Below are 22,038 nucleotides of genomic sequence, written 5' to 3'. Positions count from 1 at the left end.
AAAAAGTCAGACTCCTAGAACCAGAGTGTAGAATGGTGGTTGCCCAGGACTAGGGTGTGGGGAAAGTGGGGAAATACTGGTCAAAGGGTACAAGCTTTCAGTTATAAGATGAGTAAGTTCTGAGAATTGAATGCATAGCATGGTTATTATAGGTTTTAATACCATATTTTATACTTAAATTGTTCTTAAGTAGATTTTAAATGTTCTCACTCCCCCCCCTCACCCACATAAATGGTAACCATGAGGTGAAGGATGTGTAAATTAATTTGCCTGCAATAATCATTTTATAATGTATATGTATATTAAATCACTGCACCACATTTCACTCTTTAAAAAACCATGTTGTACAAGCTAAATGTGTACAATTTTTATTGGTCAGTCATACCTCAAAAAAAGGTTGGGGGGCTAAAGCTGTATGAATTTGAGCAGGTTCATTTCTCCAAACCTGATTTTCCTACTGATCATATGAGAATAATATTTACCTTACAGTAAGCTTGTGAGGATAAAAGCTACAAGATATAGACCAAACAATTTAATAACCAGTATTTAGTAATCATTAACGTTAGAATTATTTCCAACTCCACCTTCATGGCCCATGCCTCTTAGTTTCTCTCTGGTCTTGCATTTGGCTGCAACGTTACACCATTCTCTAAAGAGAAGAGCTTTTGTTTTTGTTTTTTTTTTAATTTTTTTTTTCAACGTTTATTTATTTTTGGGACAGAGAGAGACAGAGCATGAATGGGGGAGGGGCAGAGAGAGAGGGAGACACAGAATCAGAAACAGGCTCCAGGCTCTGAGCCATCAGCCCAGAGCCTGACGCGGGGCTCGAACTCACGGACTGCAAGATCGTGACCTGGCTGAAGTCGGAGGCTTAACCGACTGCGCCACCCAGGCGCCCCGAGCTTTTGTTTTTTAAGTGAAATCTTGATGCAAAGAAATTTAAACTCAAGTCCGTCTTCATGTTTCATCTACCTAAGTGATGCGATTTGGTTAACAATACTCATTCTGACATCAAGTGAATTCAGCAAAAATCTAAAATGCAATATGTGGATTGATTTAATAAGTTCACAATTAAGTCTGGTTTGTTTAATGAGTTTCCAAGTAACGTCCCAGAGGAGGCTCTAGTTTTGAGGCTCACTCCATTGGATCTAGGGACACTTTCCTGTCTTACCTTCAGTATTATACTGCCTGAAAAGTGATTTAGAACAGCTCTTTCCTTTTCCTTTTTTTTTCTTCAGCAGAATTTTTGCGGTTAATAAAAACATGCGCTTACAGCTTTTTTGCATAGATAAAGGAAAGGATTCCACATCAGATTTAGATCAAGAGATAGATTTTCAGAGGAAAATGATGGATGTGTCCTCTGGGAGCAGCGGAATGCAGCGATGTTCTGTCTCTGACTGATTGAGTTTAAGGCATTTATGAACACTTCCACACCCACACCCACGCAAATACACAAACAGTGGTCACGACTGCAGCTCCAGACACTGCCTCTCTCCCCTGTCTCATTTCCAAAGTGCATCCATTGTTTTCCATAACATGAAATAAATCCCTTGCTTTTGCCCAGTGGTGAAAAGCTTATATAAATACTAAAACTGCAACTATTCCCCTGAGTTTTCTGTTGGCAAGTCTGCAGCCATGGGTTTGTTTGGATATTGACATGCATTTTCTGTGCGGCTCTTTTAGGCCACTTGGGTGAGGCCAGTGGTGATAAATTCACTTGTCTTGAAAATTTATCAGCTTAACCATTATAATACTCCGTTTATGAAAATTTAAGTAATTGACACCTTGATTGAAAAGGCTCCAAGTTCAAAGTATCTCTTTTATTCTTTCAGCATATATCATTCTGGTGATATATATGTCTCAGGAAGTCTTGGCCAGGAGATGATTTTAACAGTCATTGAAAAGAAAATAAGGTTGTGAAGAATTGATTATTGTAAGACATTTAATCTGCATGGTGGTGTTCCCATGAAAGAATGCTTTTCAGTATGTAGAAGGGAAGTGTTCACCATAGGGATGGTGAACATTACTGGCTGCGATTCAAATGTACAATAGAATCTTGTCATAATAATAAGATCAGAAAAGTGTCCTCAAAGTATTGATACTTTTAAACAGTGGAAGAAGTTTTTAAACAGTGGAAGAAGTAGTGCATTTCTCTTATATAATTTCCTACAGAATCTGCAAATTTAAGGTTAATTCTAGCTATGTGTAAGATTGCTGAATGGAAATCCATGAATACTATTTCAATTATATTTTCACTTGTTTTTCCGTAGTAGTGCCTTCTACTTGCTCCCAATAATCTATTTTACCTAAGGCGTTTTAAAAATCTCTTTTCACCTAGATTATTACTTAACTAAAAATAGTTCGCCAGTTTAACAATTAGTTAATTCTAAACTCTTTTACAAGTTATCACTGTTCAGTTGCCTTGAAGATCCAAGATTGTGTTCTATTTCATTGTCTTAACAAGAAAAAATACAAAACAGTGAATCTCATTAATGAATTAGGTCCCCTTTCCTTGAGACCTAATAGAGAAAATAAAGGCAATCAAATAGGCTTTTAGGTCTGTGGAGCCTAATTTTAAATTATAGAAAAAACAAACAGAGGTAAAGGACTTGGTTGGATTTGAGAGGTAATGGCTAAACTGATATATCAGTCTTCACATGCCTAGATTTGTTCTGATTAGTAAATCACAGTGCAAATAAGTACCTAAAGTTGTTTTTAGGCCAATGGTTGTGGCTGTTAACTCTGATGTACCTTAAATATAATAGGGGTAGAACATATAGCTTTCTTTTAAAACAACTACATTTTTAACAATGTTTATTTATTTTGAGAGAGAGAGAACAAGGGAGAGAGAAGGAGTGTGAGCAGGGGAGGGGCAGAGAGAATTTCAAGCAGGTTCCACACTGCCAGTGCAGAGCCTGATGCAGGGCTTGAACCCACGAACCATGAGATCATGACCTGAGCTGAAATCAAGAGTGGGATGCTAAACTGACTGTGTTACCCAGGCACCGCTAATGCAACATTTGTTTATTTTTTGTTTTGAGGAATAATTTAGTATGTCAGTGTCTACCTTATAGTGGCATATTATGCCTCATACCTAAAAAATACTTTGCACAATGACATTATGCTCAAAATTGCAATTATTATTATTATCATTATATTTATAAATTGCTCAAAACCACAACAATTGAAACTCAGTTAAAACCATTCCCCACATAATCTCTCTTCTCCAATAAGCTCTCTGTCAAAAAGCACACAGGGACAGGGGCGCCTGGGTGGCGCAGTCGGCTAAGCGTCCGACTTCAGCCAGGTCACGATCTCGCGGTCCGTGGGTTCGAGCCCCGCGTCGGGCTCTGGGCTGATGGCTCAGAGCCTGGAGCCTGTTTCCGATTCTGTGTCTCCCTCTCTCTCTGCCCCTCCCCCGTTCATGCTCTGTCTCTCCCTGTCCCAAAAATAAATAATAATAATAAAAAAAAACAACAAAAAAACAAAACGTTGGGAAAAAAAAAAGCACACAGGGACAGAAGTAGGAGGAGTTTTATCTCTAAAGGTGGATTTTCAAACAACGGGACCTGGGTGGCTGTTCCTACCACTGCAGGGCAAGTCGAGTTGTTTCAGTTAGGCAACATTCTCAAAACTAGGAGCAAAGAGAGTCTAAGAAACATATTTTTGTCATTATTGGTTGCTTCAAAAGAGGGCCATATGAGAAAAAATGTTGTGTTACATTCTTTGTAAAAATACATCTTTTTTTGGTGTGTTCCTAGGTTCGAAAAAGAAATGACCAGCAAGTGGTTATACCTCTTTGAAGGCAGTGGGGTTGCATACGGCCCAATCAACAACATGAAGAATGTATTTGCAGAACCCCAGGTTTGGTTTTTGAAGTTTTTAGTACATTGCAGTTTTTTAGTACATATTGCCTCTCTTTCTTATCATATAAATACCTGTTAGCCATTGGTCTTGAGCTTAAGTCATGTAACATGATTTTTGACTATTATGTTAGACTGTGGGTCTGAAGTAAAAAGAATCAATTTGGAACTGGCTGTCTATAATCATGCTTTTATGTCCATCAGATCTAACATATTTCTGCAACAGTCTCTACATAAAGCCTGTGAGGTCAGGACATTCGTTTTTCCTGAAAAATAGAAATATAGACAATTGAAAGATTGGGATCAGGCACTTGGAGATCATTCTCTATAGAAGGAAGTATGACAACTCTCACAGTTACAGTCCATATCTTGTCAGATGGCTATCTTAAACTGTACAAAGCAGGTTACATTAACTTTGCAAATGAGAGGCTTTTATATGTTTTGATTAATAAAGGGCATTATTTGTGAAGAATTAATTGTTCTTGAATAGAGATTTGATCTGTACAATTCTTATAGGCTTCTTCTTGGGCCCAGGAATAAGGATCACCTGAAAAAATATTTTTTTCTATAACATTGTTCAAATAATTATTTTAGATGGTATCGAAATAATTTCTGATTTTATTAATCAGTATCACTGCAGGCAACTTACTGTTTCTTGGATTCACATATTAATCCCAAAAGGTAGAGGAACTCCATTTTTCTATGAAGCTTTCACTATGATTATTCACATATCTTGTCAGTTTCCAATGCTTCAAAATTACAGGTTTAAAAAAATTCTTTTCATTGTAACAGATTTTTCTTTGGAATTAATTATTGAAAATGGAATACGATGTTTTCTAAGAGAGGAGAACTTCGTTGGAAACTGACCTAATTCTTTACCTTTGGTATCTATATTTTACATGAATACCTGCTTCAAGAAGAATTGAGATGTATTTGATTCAATGGCTACAGTATTTACTGGAGGAAAAAAAGTGAATGAATTCAGGAATTCCGCTTTGGGTTTATTTTCCTGCCAAGATCGTGAAAATGGCAAGGCTTTGTCCGTAATAAAACAATGGCCAATAAGTATTTGAGATAAGGGGGCCAACTTGATGTGTGTTGAGTTTATGTGGAAGGGTCCTCACTATATCATGGATCACTGTCTGGTGATGTAGCAGCATGCATGCCCTGAAATGTACTAGACCCAGAGGACCAGTTTCCTCACTTCATGACTTTGAATGAGGCCAAGCTCTGACTTTAAATTGTTGTGGGGGAATGGGTGGGTGCGTTGTACTATTATTTTCCGGCTTAAAAGTGGTAGTGAGGCGTGTAGGACTTGGTGTTTAATTCAATTAATGTGAGGGCATGTTTCTCTAGAGATAATTTCTGAGAGTTTTATCATCAGCATTTTTGTTGCTCCACCTGTTTCATCAGGCGTAAATTCACCCCAAAGAACGTTATTTTAAAAATCAGTAGGTATATTCTAATGTGACCTATTTTCTAGGTTTTGTTGAATAAGGAACCAAGGTTCCACTCTTCAAATTGATCAATGCAGTCTGCTCTGGTTCGGACCGAATCTAGGATAATTAGATTTTTCATTCCCAATTTTCCCTTGTAGTTTAGTTTAATTACTGGAATCTCTGTATCTTGTCTCTTTTGGACCTGCATGAAGTTTCTATTGTTGGTCTATGGCATATTTTTAGGACTTCAATCATTTTTCAAATGGAGAAGAGTGATATTACCTGAGCCGGGACACCAACTTGTGCTACTACCCCAAGGGTCTCTGAAAACTGCCTTCTTAGCCACCAAAAAGAAGATTGTAACTATTAGAATTCTAACATCAAAAATTTTTAACTGTACAGTGATGATTACTGACAAGGTACCCTAGTCGCAAGAATAGAGTTGGTCTCTTTTATACATAATTTCATTCTTCTTTGCCATTTAAATACCAAGCGTACACTTCAAAGTTTTTTGGAGTTTTAGAAAGGCAAAAGAGCAACATGCCATTACATTTTGAAAGTTAGCAAAGATGACTCTGGCAGTTGCATGTAGGATTGTTTGGACAAGAGGTAAGGCCACTGTATTTCCCCTATGCTTGGAATTGCTGGGCTCTTTTTAAAGAATTCCATATAATTTGGAATTTTGGAAGGAATGTAAAATGTGACAAAATCATGGAGTTGTTTTTTAGGACTGCTTTAAAAGTTCATTTGGCAAACCATTCTTGTACTTACTATGTACCAAGTGCTAGGGATTCAGCATGAACTTAGTAATTATCTTATGTTCTGAAAAATAAATTTAAAATGGGCTTAAATAGCAGATACACATTAAATATTGTTGATGCATGGATCAGTGAATGAATGAGTTGGCTAACTCTGCAAAGTATAGGTTTTCCAAATGATCAGGTGGCTATTGTGCACCCCTGAGTGGGGCTGACAAGCTCTGTCTATAGTGCTGGCTGGAAATCCTTTGTCTGGAAAGCCTAGGGGAGGTAAGCACAACGTAATGGTTAAGTCCATGGAGTCAAAATTGTTGGGCAGCTTTATAAACTTACTAGGGTTCAGTTTACTCAACTGTAAAGTGGTGAAATAGGATCTTGTCTCTATATTGTTGTGTTACAAGAGATAGTGTTTATCAAGGGCAGTAGGGATTGCCAGATGGTAATATCCCTGGTTATGATGGTGTTCTTTAAGGTCATATTTTTGTTTAAAAAAAAAGAAACACCCTCTTTTACTTACCTTTGTTTCGTGGATACAAACAAACTCAGTGTGGCTGTGGGGAGGGGATCGTTAGCTTAAAACCGAGCTCTAATACTCTTTTAAGAAAATGTATCTACAAACTCTGTGCCAAGTTCTCAACCTTCATCATTTCTGATTGCTGAAATTCCTTTTATTTTATTTTTTATTTTCTGTACAAGTATCATTTCCGTTTAAGGTGTCCTCCCTTGTTTTTCCCCCAATGAGCTGTAGAGTTTCTTGGCCCTGGGTACGTGGAACCGGCCACTTGTGCTCAGATGTGGGACCGTGCCGCTGGCGCCCGTGGCTGGCTCTCCGTGTGTGCTGTGCCAGCACAGCTGCTAGTTCAACTGAAAATTGACTTGGGTGAAGTACAAGGCCTGGAACATGGCGCAGGAAGTGAGGCTTTGATGAAGTGAAGAGGGGGTATATCTAACCAAAAAAAAGAAAAAGAAGCATCACAGTGCAAGAGAGAATTTTCTGCGGGCCTGCTTATAGTGGGCCATGTACATTTCATCTATGGTTTAGACTTGGTAGACAACAAAAATTTACTTGACGGTAGAAACTACTGCTAACCTAAATAATTTCATCATGGCCTCCTGTTCCAAGAAAACTTGATTTTTTGACTCAACTGAAAGAACAGATGATTTTTTTTTTCTTGGATAGAGACAAGGTTGTCTACCTTTTATCCTCTGGTTATATGCTACAGACTGCCTAGTCGAAATGATCCTAAAGTATCCACTGTTAAGTCAATCAAGAATACTATGGGGGTTTTGGCCTGGATTTACTGATAGCTTTGAGAAATTTTGATCCAAAAGCCTTTTAGTGGTAGTTTTATTGTTTTTCTCCCTCAGTGATAAATTATCTGTGGAAAAGTCTGTGTATTCTAGAAGTATAATGGAGATTATCTGCATATAGATTTTCATGGTCGTTTTTCCAAGTGCTTTCTTAAAATATCTTTTTTTAATCAGGCCAAGATTGTGCAATACATTAAAGGAATTCTTAAAAAGTTTAAAAAACTTGCTAGATGACCTCAGTATGGTCCTATTTAACATACCCTTGGGAACATGTGCATGAAATACATTGTGGTTTGAGGTTTTCCAACCCAAACAAACTTAAAAGAAAATGCAGCTTTTAATAGAAACTATTCAAATTCTTGCAAAAATAGGTATGGATCTCACCACTGAGAGCATTTAAAAGCATCATTATCTACCATGAGAATCAAAAGAGATTGTGTTATCCTGTCTTTTCTATTTTGGTTAAGACTGTGTGTTTGACGATTCTAGTGTATTCTTTGCTGAACTGCGCAATTAAAAAAAATACATAGAGATGAATGACTGAATGTCTGATTAATGTTTTTTTTTTTTCTCCTTGATGCCATGACCTGTGGGTGGGGAAGAGAGGGCAAAGGGTGTCGCAAAACTGATGTTATTTAACAAAGTCTTCACATTTCTACCACACAAGTTGAATACATCAGGTGTAAGACATCACCCTGAAGCATCACTTCTGAGAACTATTGGGAGGGAAATATCAGAACTGAAATATCACAGCTGGCCCTGATTTTAGCTGGTGCCAAACACCTGCAGGCTCTAAAAGGATACCAAAACAAAACCCCACCCCATGGCCGCAAGCCATCCCTTAACAACCCTTCCTTAACTTTGTATCACCATCAAAATTAATTTAACATTTTCTACAGAAACCTTATTCTTCCGGTCCCAGAAGGCCATTACAACTCCATTAGCAAATCTTTCGTATGGGGTAAATATGTCATAGAAACAAACAGAATGAAGTATTGAAATATTTGATGGCTTAAAATTATCTGTTGTTTTCATATCATTATTTGTGGAAGCCTGTGAAGTTGGAGATTTTATTAATCTCTAGGCTAGCTCATATTCTCTAAGTGATTTGGTTTATTTTAGCACATTTTGGCAAAATATCTGAGCATCTGGGAAAAAAAGTTTCAATATTCATGTAGTAAGTGTCAGAAGCACCCCAATATACAAAGCTGTTTTTCAAGCCCTTTCTACACTCATGCATGCACGTGCTTCTGCACATGCGCACAAACGCACGCATGCACACACACACACACACACACACACACACACACACACATTGTTGATGCATTTTAAAGATTGCCTTCTCAATGACATTAGTTAATATTTATTGAAATGCAGTTGTATAGCCCTGGGGGTCTTATACACCTCAGACAAAATTATATCCTTGTCTCTAATACTGCTGGGAAGCACGCATACCTACAGTGCTCCTTGCAACAGGAAAACAGTTGATGAAGATCTGAAGTAAAACAATGTGTCTGGAAATAATTCCTGGGAGACGAAGGAGATAAAAAAACAAATTTTGTGCCCATCTCTGAATATATACATGACACATTTTAGATGGTGAACAAATTCAGATATATTATGTGTGTGTTTGTTTTATGAACCTGGGTTTAATACTTTAAATTTTTGAAGAAATAATGTGTTTTAGACTTAAGTGATTAAATGAAATAAAAATGGAGAGTGTAAGCCTTCAATTTTATATTAAAATAAAAAGCATTAGGCAGTAATATCTAGTGTTATTTTATTGTGTTGAGAAGGATCCTAATAATTGAAGAGGAAACCGATTAAAATGTCAAATCAAAATTAAGGACATATTATAACATTACTGGCATTTTGTGCTCATTTTTAAAATATAGCTAAGAAAATTGGATGCACCAGTTTCTTTGAATGATAACACTTCTATATATTTAGATAGCCAATTCAAATGCCTTGGACATTACTTGACTGATGGTGATGGAAATAAGATTGTAGAGTTTATGTTAAAGAAAAAAGCCTCCTTTACTTTTTATCTTTTTATAAAAATGTCAAAGGCATGGTTCAGGGCAAAGGAGAATGTGTTTGCTTATTCATTCAATCAGACATTCACTCATTTGTTCAGCAAATAGTAATTGATGGCCAACACTAGCTTGTGTGCATGCACACTCTCATAGATATTATATTACATAATATATAATATATATACACCAATATATATACCAATATACATATTGGTTTTGTAGTAGATATTTTGCAAGGGAAGAGAGTATGATGGAAAACAGTAAATCAACAAAAATAAAGCTTCCTCCAAGGAGGTCCTGCAGTCCAGTTCAAGGTAAAGTGTCCATCAATCACAGAAGAGTTACATATAAATGTTTTGGGCATTTTATTAGTGAGAAATAATAGTCACAAATCATCCTATTTAATGAACTAACAGAAGTTTAAGATATGACAAAGACTTGCAAAATGTCTTTATCATGAAACTTACCAAAAAACTCTTTATTCTTTTAAATACTTTTTGTAATCAGTTTGTCATATTACTCATATATTCTTTTTCAGTGATTAAGAGGAATTTAATGGAGGTTTTAAACTTTTACTGTTCAGTGATTTTGAAATTATTTGGGACCTGGGAATATCTGAGGGGTTTGTTTGTTTGTTTGTTTGTTTTGTAAAGTTATTCTCTCTGTATTTCTCTGTCTCATACAGCCAATACTGAATGTTATGATTTCACAGATTTAGTCAAATAAGAACATTTTTTCATTACCATGGTATTGTAGTTATTAATTAAAAAGCATTCTGTTTGTATTATTGGTAGTACTGAACATGAACAATGATTGACAGGGACTGAGCACCATTGATATTTGAAGAACTTTCCTAAAATGATTAATGATGAAGAAAGAAGACCCACAAAATGGTGTATTCAAAGTCTAAAGGGACAATGGAGTTCAACATTCTGTAAGAACTCAGCAGTTAAAAATGGACCCTGAATTTGCAATTTAGCTCTTTTATTTTTGTTACCTGTGCTTTATGTGCTATACTAGGAAACCGTTGCTTATCTGAGGACATGAATATTTATGGGTGTATTTTCTAAGAGTTTTGTAAGTTTTACATCTTACATTCAGGTCTGTGAACAATTTGGCGTGTGTGTATGTGTGTGTGTGTGTGTGTGTGTGTGTGTGTGTGTGTATGCTCATCCTGTAAGGTGTGGAGTCCAACTTCACTATTTTGCATATGGATATATCCAAATTTTTCAGCATCAATTGTTAAAAAAAAGACTATTCTTTTCCCATTGAATTTTCTTGTCAGTTCAAAATCAACTACCCATTAATGTAAGTGTTCATTTCAGAACTTTAATTATTTAAACATTTTTATTTATTTCCACAATTGTGTATTTCTCAAGATTTCTAATGCTGATTTCTAATTTTATTCATTGTGTTTGAAAAACATACTTTGAATGATTTAAGCTCCTTCAAATTTATTGAGGCTTATTTTATGTCTTATTATAGGATCCATTCTGCAGAATGTTCAATGTATTCTTAAGAATGTGTATTCTATTGGAGTATGCTGTAGATGTCTGTTAGGTCTCATTTATTTTTACCATTATTTAACTCTTATATTTCCTTGTTGATCTTCTGCCTTGTTGTTGTAGACATTATTGAAAGTTGGGTGTGAAATCTCCCAATGGTTATTGGTAAATTGTCTGTCTCTCCTTTCAGTCAGCTTTTGCTTCATCTATTTTGGGCTCTGTTGTTACATGCTTATATGTTCATCACTGTTATATCATCTTGATGAATTATCCCTTTATCATCATAAAATGTTTGTCTTTCACTCTAGTAAGATTTTGTTTTTGATTTTTTAAAGTTTATTTTGAGAGAGAGAGCAAGAGAGAGTGATAGCAAGCATGCATGAGTGGGGAAGGGCAGAGAGAGAGGGAGAGAGAAAATCCCAAGCAGGCTCCATGCTGTCCACACAGAGCCCAATGCAGAGCTGAATGTCATGAACAATGAGATTGTGACCTGAACTGAGATCAAGAGTCAGACACTTAACTGACTGAATCACCCAGGTGCTCCAAGATTTTTTGTTTTAATATCTACTTTCTGATATTAGTATTGTCATTGCATTCTCTTTTATGATTGTTGTTTGCATTGTACATCTTTTTCATCCTTTTATTTTCAATCTATTTGCATGTTTGAATATAAAGTATCTCTTATGTAGACAGTATATAGTTGGATCTTGTTTTTTTTTTTTTTATCCAACCTGAAAATGTATGCCTTTTGATTGAATTGTTTAAGCCATTTACACTTAGTTATTACTGGTGTGGTTGGATTTACACCTGACATTTTGCTTTTTGTTTTCTATGTGTCTCATGTCTTTTTTATTGCTGTACTTTTCATTGCCTTTTTTTGTATTAAGTAGATATTTTCCTCTATAATATTTTAATTCCATTCATAACTTTTAATGATATTTTGAGCTTTTTTTTATTGGTTTCTTTGGGGCCTACAATATATACCTTAACTTATCAGAATTTACTTCAGCTTCTTTTATTTGAGTTTAGTTGACACACAATGTCACATTAGTTTCAGGTGTACAAAATAGTGATTCAACAACTATAGTTATGCTGTTCTCACAAGTATAGCCACCATATGTCACCATACAGCACTATTGCAATACCAGTGACTATATTCTCTGCACTGCACCTTTTATTCCTATGACTAATTCATTCCATAACTGGCAGCCTGTATCTTCCACTACCTTCATTCATAACCACTAGTGGATACTTACCCAAAGAAAATGAAAACACTAATTCAAAAAGTATATGCACCCGTATGTTTATTACAGCATTATTTATAATAACCAAGATATGGAAGAACTTAAGTGTCCATCAGTAGATGAATGCATAGAGAAGATGTGGCACACACACACACACACACACACACACAGGAATATTACTCAGCCATAAAAAAAGGTGAGACCTTGCCATTTGTGACAACATGGATTGACCTAGAAGGTCCTAAAGGAAGACAAATGCTGTGTGATTTGTATATGTGGAACCTACAAAATCAAACAAATGAATAAACAAACAAAAAGCAAAATCAGACCTATAAATACAGAGAACAAACTGGTGGTTGCCAGAGGCAAGAAGGGTGGGTAGGTGATCAAAAAAGAATTGACTTCAGGGGCTCCTGGGTGGCTGGGTCGGTTAAGCGTCAAACTTCGGCTCAGGTCATGATCTCACGGTCTGTGAGTTTGAGCCCCGCATCGGGCTCTGTGCTGACAGCTCAGAGCCTGGAGCCTGTTTCAGATTCTGTGTCTCCCTCTCTCTCTGCCCCTCCCTTGTTCACGCTCTGTCTCTCTCTGTCTCAAAAATAAATAAACGTTAAAAAAAAATTAAAAAAAAAAAAGAATTGACTTCAGTTTTATACTGCCTTAGTTACAGTGAAATATTGAAACTTTACTCCTATATAGCTCCATATATATATATATATATATGTGTATATATATATATATATATATATATATATAGTTTCAGATATATAACATCTATACATATTATAAACTCAGCAATACACTGTTACAATTATTTCTCTATAAAATATGTTATACAGTATTAAATCTTTCAGAGTTTCTGATGAAAGAAATAAGGGCAAATAAATATTCATAGAATTTTTATATGAATCTTTTTATGCCATCTTGTTTTCTTAATTTATACCTATGGATTTGAGTTAAAGATTTGAGTTGGATCTGATGTCCTTTCCTTAATCCAGTACATCTTTTTGCTCTTGTCTACCCCCCTTGTGCTATTATTGTTAAATATATTACATTTACATATTATAGGCCCAATAGTATATTTATATACATACTGTTCATTGCAATAGCTTTTGTTTCTTTCACATTTTTATTTAAATTCTAATTAGTTAACATACAGTTGATATCGGTTTCAGGTGTAGAATCCAGTGATTCATTACCTACATACAACACCTAGTTTTCATCACAAGTGCCCTCCTTAATGCCCATCACCCATTTAGCCCATCCCTTCTAGCAACCCTCAGTTTGTTCTCTATAGTTAAGAGTCTGTTCTATGGTTTGCCTCTCTCTCTTTTTTACCCCCTAGGTTCATCTGTTTTGTTTCTTAAATTCCACATATGAATGAAAACATATGGTATTTGTCTTTCTCTGACTGACTTATTTTACTTAGCATAATACTCTCTAGTTCCATCCCTGTTGTTGTGAATGGCAAGATTTCATTATTTTTTATGGCTGAACAATATTTCTCTCTCCCTCTCTCTCTCTCTCTCTCTCTGTGTGTGTGTATATATATATATATATGTGTATGTGTGTGTGTGTGTGTATATACACACACACACACACACATACACATATATATATATACATACACACACATACATACATATATGACACATCGTCTTTATCCACTCATCAGTCAGTGGACATTTGAGCTCTTTCCATAATTTGGCTATTATATATATATGTGTATATATATATATATATATATATGTGGCTATATATATATGTGTGTGTATATATATATGTGTGTGTGTGTGTGTGTATATACACACACACACACACATATATATATATGTATATATATATATACACACATACATACATATATGACACATTGTCTTATCCACTCATCAGTCAGTGGACACTTGAGCTCTTTCCATAATTTGGCTATTATAGATAATGCTGCTATAAACATTGGGGTGCATATGCCCCTTCGAATCAGTATTTTTGTATCATTTGGGTGAATACCTAGTAGTGTACCTGTTGGGTCATAGGGTAGTTCTATTTTTAAGTTTTTGAGGAAACTCCATACTGTTTACCAAAGTGGCTGTGCCAGTTTATATTCCCATGAACAGTGTAAGAGGGTTCCCCTTTCTCTGAATCCTCACCAACACCTGTTGTTTCCTGTGCTGTTCATTTTAGCCATTCTGACAGGTGTGAGGTGGTATCTCATCATATTTTTGATTTATATTTCCCTGATGATGAGTGATGGTGAACATCTTTTCATGTGTCTGTTAGCCATCTGGATGTCTTCTTTGGAAAAATGTGTATTCATGTCTTTTGCCCAGTTCTTAACTGGATTATTTGATTTTTGAGCGTTGAGTTTGATAAGGTCTTTATAGATTTTGCAGTAGCTATGTAAATCAGTCAAGAGGAGAAAGTAACAAATATGTAATTACATTGTTTTTTGTAATTGCCTTAATTATTATTTTATTGGTTTTCTGCTGTGTATCTGTGTGTGGATTCATAGTGCTATATGGTATCATTTACTTCCAGCCTAAAGAACTTTCTTTGCTATTTATTACAATGTAAATCTGATACCAAAAAATTCTTTCAGTTTTTGTTTATCTGGGATTATCTTTAGTTTGCTTTCATTTGTGAAAGATAGTTTTGCTGGCTATAATATTGTTTGACGGTTTTTTACTTCTAACTCTTTTAATACATTGCTCCAATGCCTTCTGACTTCCATGGAATCTGATGAGATGTTACATGTTAGTCTTACTGGGCTACCTAGTATGTTATCAGTCATTTTTCTTTTGCTCCTTTAGGGTTTCTTCTTTGTATTTGAACATTTTGAGTATTATGTGTCTGGGTGTATGTGAATCCCTTTACATTGATCATACTTAGAGTTCATTGAGCTTCTTGGATGTGTAGACTAATGTTTTTCATGAAATTCCAAAGTTTTCAGCCATTATTTCTTTGGTATTGTTCATCACTTTCTCATACCTCCTTCTGGTTCTCCCATTTATGTGTATGTTGGTGCTTTTAAATGGCTCTGTTCTCATTTCTCTAAGGCTCTGTTCTTCATTTTTTCCTCTTCTTCAGATTGCATAATCTCTATTCATCTATCTCCAAATTTACTGATTATTTCTTCTGCCAATTCAAGTATATGGTTGAGCCCCTCCAGTGAAATTTTCATTTGTTATTGCACTTCTTGACTGCAGAATTTCCATTTGGTTCCTTTTAAATAATTGGAATATTTCTATCTCTCTATTGATATGGTATCTTTGATGAGACAATGTCCTCATATCTTCCTTTAATTATTTAAGCATGATTTCCTTTTGTTCTTTGAACATCTTTATAATAGCTGCTTTGAAGTTTTTGCCTGCTAAGTCCACCATCTGGGCCTCTTCAAAGGCAGTTTCTATTGCCAGGATTTTCTTTCTGTGTATTGGTCACACTTTACTGTTTATTTGCACGTCTCATACCTTTTTGTTGCTATCTGGATATATTAGATCTCCTCCAACCGCAGGCATTGTTTTGTTTGTTGCTTAACAGGTAATACAACAGTGACTTGCCTGCATCCATTCTGTGAGAACCATTTTCCTTGCAATGTATAGCCACTGAGGTCCCAGCTCAGATGGTTTCCACTTACTTTTATCTTTTAGCTCCAGGTCTTCCCTGAGTAGGTATAAGCCACTTACTAAGAACCCTGAGGATGTTCTTACCCAGTTAGATTTTTATCCTTTGTAGTTGGTCGTGTGTGTGACTTGGAAGCTGCTATTGAGTTTACAGTCTCCTTCCCCCCACCCCCTGCCTTTTTTTTTTTTTTAGCCAGGGACTAATAGCTTGGGGATTTCCTCTGTGACTGCTTCTGAGAGATCACAACCTTGGACACTCACACAGTTCCTAGACTTCCAAAAGTAATTGTGATTTGATTTTTAAGTGTAACTTCCAGTCTGTCTTTCTAGGATGTCCTGAAGTTCTTTACCCTATCAGAATATCCACGTCTAAATTTCTTTTACTTTGTACTTTGTGCTGACCCTCTTTACACTTATGCTTACACCTTCAAGAAGGTCTTACTGTGCTCTGCTGGAGTTCTTAGGCTCCTTGTCCTTACCTTGCTAGGTTTGGTCTCCCATTTATTGCTACTTTTGAAAGACAAATGTAAAAGTTTTATGGCAGTGTTTTTAGAGTGGTCTCCAAAAGAACACCTGGGTTAGAATCATCCAGAGGCCTTGTTAAAATTCATATTTCTGGAACTAACCAAGCCCAGTGATTTTTAATGTCTTTGAATGAGGTTCAGGTATTGGCTTATGTAGATTTCCCAGAATTATTCTGATACAAACTGTATTTTGAAAACCATTATAGGAGATGGTAGAAGATTAAGTTGGAAGTGTAGCTTGGGTCCTGATTGTGAAGCACCTCAAATATTTCTCTAAAGGATTTGAATTTTCCCTGTGGGCTAAGTGTTGGAAACAAAAATGGCCTTACATATTATGTGTATAGTACTAAGTATCTTCTGTGTTCTCTCACCTTCCTTGATGGTCTCCCTGCTCTATTGCAGACACTTTGTGTGCTCCTCACTCACTCACTAAGGACTTAGGGCCCTCATCCTTTTATCTTCTTTTATCCTTGCTTCCTCTCCTTTCTATTGTCTCTGACTCCCTACCAGCTCAGCATGACCTCATCCACCCTTCCCCTCAAAGATCTTAAAGCATCACTTTGTTTCTTTCTCTTTCAAATAAAAACTTAAAAGAGTATTTCCAGCAATTCAAATGAATTTCTAAACCAGATACTGGGTGCAGGGAGTTATTTTTTAATAGGATTAGCTTTCTTACCTACTTCTCTGCACTACCCTCCACTCATGCCATAAGAAAAAGGGACAGTAACCTTGTACTTAAATTCTGAAATATTATCTACCCCTAAAATTCCTAAAGATTGTCAGCCTAATATAGGCATTGATTAAAAGTGAAGACTTTCTAAAAAAAGCCATATATATCAAGAACTTCTATGTAGGAAATATTAACTTGGATACCAAGTAAAAAATTATTTGATGGGTGGTTTTAAAATCATAGGAAAAAGATCTTATAGAAAGCTTTTGCCATAGATCAATTAGAGGATTATGTTGCTGAATGATTACTCTAGGCATCAGATGTTAAAAGCTTGAACTAAAATGATTATGATGGGTCTGGAAAATAAGAGATAAAAGCCACACTAAAAAAGAAGTGATTGGACTCAGTGACTACTTGAATATTGGGAACACTACAATTTAGAGTCAAAGATACTATAAGTGTCTCATGTCCAGATTATATAAATAATTTCTACAGCTCAATAATAAAAAGAGAAATAATACAATTAAAAGTGGATAAACGATTTATATAGACACTTGTCCAAAGAAGATATACAAATGGCCATTAAGCACATGTAAGAATGCTCAGCATCATAAATTATTATGGAAATACAAATCAGAATTACAGTGTGATATAACTAGGGTGACTGTAATGAAAAGGTGACAAGTGTTGTTAAGGGTATAGATGAGTTGGAACCCTTGTACAGTGCTGGTGACAGTGTGAAATGGTGCAGCTGCTTTGGAAAATAGTTTGTCAGTTCCTCAAAATGTTAAACATGGAGTTACCATCTGACCCAGCGATTTCCCTCCTAGGTATAATAATTGAAGAAAAATATGTTTGTACAAAAATGTGCCCACATATGTTCATGAAAGCTTTACTTGTAATATCTAAAAAGACACAAACAACCCAAATTTTCATCTGCAGATGAATAGATAATCAAATGTGGTATATCTATGCAATGGAATATTATTCATCCATAAAACTGTATGAAGTTCTGCAACAGCATGAATGGCCCTTGAAAACATTATGCTAAGTGAAGGGAGATACCTGTAATAGGCCACCTATTGTATGACTCCAACTATATGAAATGTCCAGAAGAGGTAAAACCTATTCAGAAAGACAGAAAATACATTGGTGGCTTCCAGGGACTGAGGGAAGGAGGGGGAATGGGGAATGGTTGCTAATGAGTATGGGGTTTCCTTCTGGAATGATGAAAATGTTCTGGAATTAGATAGTAGTGAGGGTTGCACAAACTTGAGAATGTATTTAAAGCCACTGAATTGTACACTTTAAAAGGATGAATTTCATGATATGTAAATTATATCTCAAAATAAAAACAAAAAAAAGATACCAGAAGAGGTTAGAAGTCTATTGTTAAAGAACAAATCAGAGTTTTGGGAGGTTTTGATTTGTTGTATAGGGATGAACATGGAGAAGTCTGGGTTAGGTCTTGAGTTTTATGAAAGAGTAGACTATTTCATATACTCCCTTAAAGCATATTCCTTTGGGTTTCTAGGTCTTTGTGTCCCTAATTACAGTCTCACTGTAGGCTTACAATGTAGTTGTAAACAGGATGAATATAATACCCGTACATTCTTGTTATTGTCCCACAGATCACTGAGAACTTGTTTTTTTTTTTTAATGTTTATTAATTTATTCTGAGAGAGAAAGAGATCGAGCAGGGGAGGGGCAGAGAGAGAGGGAGAGAGAATCCCAAGCAGGCTCTGTGCTATCAACAGAAAGCCTGATGTGGGGCTCTATCCCGTGAACCCTGAGATTGTGACCTTAGTTGAGATCAAGAGTCGGATGCTTACCCAACGGAGCCACACAGGCACCCTGACTGTGTTTTTTTATTCAATTGTTTTTCTCTCTCTTTTTTTTTTCACATGACATTGGTCATTTCAACATGATTGGGTTCATTCTAAGTTCTGCTTAGCCTTCAGTGGGAAATGGTTCTAATGTCATTTCAATTTTCTAACCTTTTGCAGAGCTATCCAAATCTGGGGTGCATATATACCACCTTGTAGCCAGTATGGGATCTGGGTCATGTTGTATCTGTTAATTCAGTTTTCAAAGTGTGGTTTGTTGAACTCGACACATACATGTGTCTAGGAGTTCATAAGCAACGTTACACAGCCATATTCCTGAGTTCCTCTCTCAAGATCCCTTTGGTAATTTCCAGTTTCCTGGGGTGCATCTTTTTGGTCCTCTGGCCAGAATGCTATGACTTTAGTTATGCTATTCTCTGTGCACTTCCACAACTGCACCTGTCTTTGGGGCCAAGTGGCAGCAGGACAATGAAGGAAAAAGTGCCATCAGATCTGAGTCCACCCTTTGAAATTGCAGTTCCATCAAACTTCAAGGAACATTCCCTTTCTTAGGATTTTGTCTTTTGCTGGCTCCCACTGCCTCTGCTGTCAAAGCTGCTGCTACCCTGACACCACAGCATTGCCCGAGAGCCGGGGAGTGAGATGGATAAAAGAAAGAGAAAAAACCAGAGGGGTTCCACTGTCTTGTTGACTGTTTTGCATTCACTTTCCCACTCCTTGAACCAGAACTAAAAGGCTTCTCTCAGTGTTTTCCCTGTCTGCATCGATTGTAGTCCATTTGGGATGCTGTAACAAAAATACCGTAGACTGTGTTGCTAATAAACACCAGAAACTTATTTGTCACATTTCTAGAGGCTGGAAAATCCAAGACGAAGATGCTGGCATGTTTGGCGTCTGGTGAGGATCCACTTCCTCCTTCATAGCCAGCTGTTTTTATGCTTTGTTCTGTCATGTTGGAAGGGGTGAGGGAGCTCCCTGAGGTCTGAGGGTGTTAATCTCATTCATGAAGGCTCCACCCTCCTGACTTAATCACCTCCTTAGGACTCCACCTCCAAATACCATCACTTTGGTGGACTAGATTTCAACATAAGAATTTGGATGGGGGGGTGGGCATGGAAGATGGGCACAAACATTCAGCCTATAGCAGCCTCCCAGTGTTCACTTCTTTGTTTCCTATGTGATGAGTTCAGACCAGGGGATACAGCAGTAAAAAAATTGGTAAACTTACTGCTTATATGGTGGTATTTGAATTCTGTTCTTCCCCAATCCATCTGCTGCTGTTTACTTTTGAATCCTCAAATAGCCGTTCCCTGTATTCTGTCGAGGTTTTATAGCCGCATTCAGTGGGAGACAGTGTAGAGTATACTTATTTCTCTGTTACCCAGAACCTGAATGTTTCAACTTTAAAGCAAAATTTCTTACTATTTTTAGAAAAGTTCTTGAATAGTTTTTCTCAAAGAGAATCCTATCATAGTTAAGTAGAAGTGCTCAAAAAGTTCGTGTACTTTGTAACTACTTATTCATGCAAATTAGGGTTTTTATGAAATATGTAATCAAAACAAAATATAGAAATAAATTGAACAAAAAAGTTATTAAATAACCTGAACTATAATAGAAAACCCCAATTTTTATACGGATTGTAGGGTAAGCAAATGTTATCGTTTTGAACGATACATTTACATAACTATACTAATACATTCTTGCTTTTGAATGCTTTATATATTGGGGTTTTGTTTACTTTTTTCATTAAAATAAAGTCTTTTCTGCTAAAGAGAAGAAAATCTTCTGACTTGTAGGAATGACTCGTTAGCTTGTCCTTAAGGTACTCTCCTTAAATACCAATTTTCCATGTCAGGCATTTGACATACATCTAGCATTCTTCATTGTTCCCTGGCAAATGAAATATTTTGGAGTATGAGGGAAAACAGAATTTTCAGAAAGAGGAATAACGTATCAGAGCCAGCAATGGTCAGGGATACTAAGAGAAAAAAAAGTCTATTTTCTTGTTTCTGAGCAGTGCTAAATCATTCGTCCAGTTTTTCACAGCAAACGTAATATAAGCCTGGAACACTTTGTGGTGACAGTGAGGAAGTGCTCACAAAATAATGGGAACATGAAAGAAGTACAAAGGAACCAACTTCAGAGAGTTCCCAAGGGCCCGGATGGGACCATTTGAGTAACAAAATAAATATAATATAATTATGGTAATGAACTGTAATCCATAGAATATCCATGAGTCTATACTAATGTAAATAAATAATTGAATCAATAAATAAATGTGGAAGAATGGAAAAGAGCTGGTCAGATTGTAGGATTTCAATTAACAAACATAGAAGGAATGAGGAAATAGAAAATTACCTTTAGGTAAACATCACAGTAAAATCTGTTTCAGGAAAGAACCATTGATGGATGCTAAAATTACAGTGAAAAAGAGGATGTTCGTAATCTCAAAGTATGTCTCTATCTTCTCAGTTACGAAGGAAAAGCTAGTAACTTTATGCTGGGGTGGCAGCAGGCGGGGGGGGATTGGTTACTAATACCAGCTTAACCAAGTGATCCAAGTTAGTACTAAGATCTGTCAGCATCAGAAACCCTTTGAGATGATTCATGACATCACTTTCTTGCTCCAAATGCATAATTTTAACCTAGTCATGGGAAAATACCTGATCAACTCAAATTGAGAGACATTCTATACAATACCTGACCAGTCCTCTTCAAAAGTGTCCAGGTCATGCAAGACAGAGACTGAGGAACTGTCCCAGATTGGAGAATGCTAAAAAGGTTTGACAGTTACCTGCAGTGTGGGATCCTGGATTGTACCTTGGACCAGAGGAAAGGGCCAGTGTGATACTTGTCAAAATTCAGAGTCTCTAGATTAGTTACTAATATACTACCCATTTAAAATTGTTGGCTTTAATAGTTTTACTATGGTTAGGAAAGATGTTAATAGTAGAAGCTGGATGAAGTGATGTTTGAGTACTGTGCTTTGCAACTTTTCTGTAAGTCTAAAATTATTTCCAAATAAAAAGTAAAAAAAAAATTGGAAAAAATTTCATTTCAAGTAACATATAAATGCAAAAACAAAGAGGCTTGCATTAAAAGAAAATTAAAATGAAATGTAACAAAGGGAAGTCCTACAGAACAGACAAAATAAAATTTCAAATTTCATTGCCTTTCTTTCAGATTTCGGTCACTTAAAAACAATGCTTATTAAAAAGCCTGAA

General features: G+C 36.1%; 1 protein-coding gene across 6 annotated transcripts in view; it reads left to right on the top strand.

The window, feature by feature from the left end:
* Nucleotides 1–22,038, top strand: part of SUGCT (succinyl-CoA:glutarate-CoA transferase) — a 760,970-nt gene that overhangs the window by 380,210 nt on the left and 358,722 nt on the right. For 5 of the 6 annotated variants that reach the window (XM_047849630.1, XM_047849625.1, XM_047849624.1 and 2 more), the window contains one exon: nt 3,762–3,864. In XM_047849630.1, the coding sequence (XP_047705586.1) occupies nt 3,762–3,864 (103 nt within the window). Of the gene's footprint in view, nt 1–3,761; nt 3,865–6,808; nt 7,895–22,038 lie in introns of those variants that run through there. The other variant, XM_047849627.1, reaches the window with a different exon arrangement.

The sequence above is a fragment of the Prionailurus viverrinus genome, chromosome A2, assembly GCF_022837055.1.
Source record: "Prionailurus viverrinus isolate Anna chromosome A2, UM_Priviv_1.0, whole genome shotgun sequence".
Classification (NCBI taxonomy): domain Eukaryota; kingdom Metazoa; phylum Chordata; class Mammalia; order Carnivora; family Felidae; genus Prionailurus; species Prionailurus viverrinus.
This window is presented reverse-complemented; position numbering and strand designations above follow the sequence as displayed.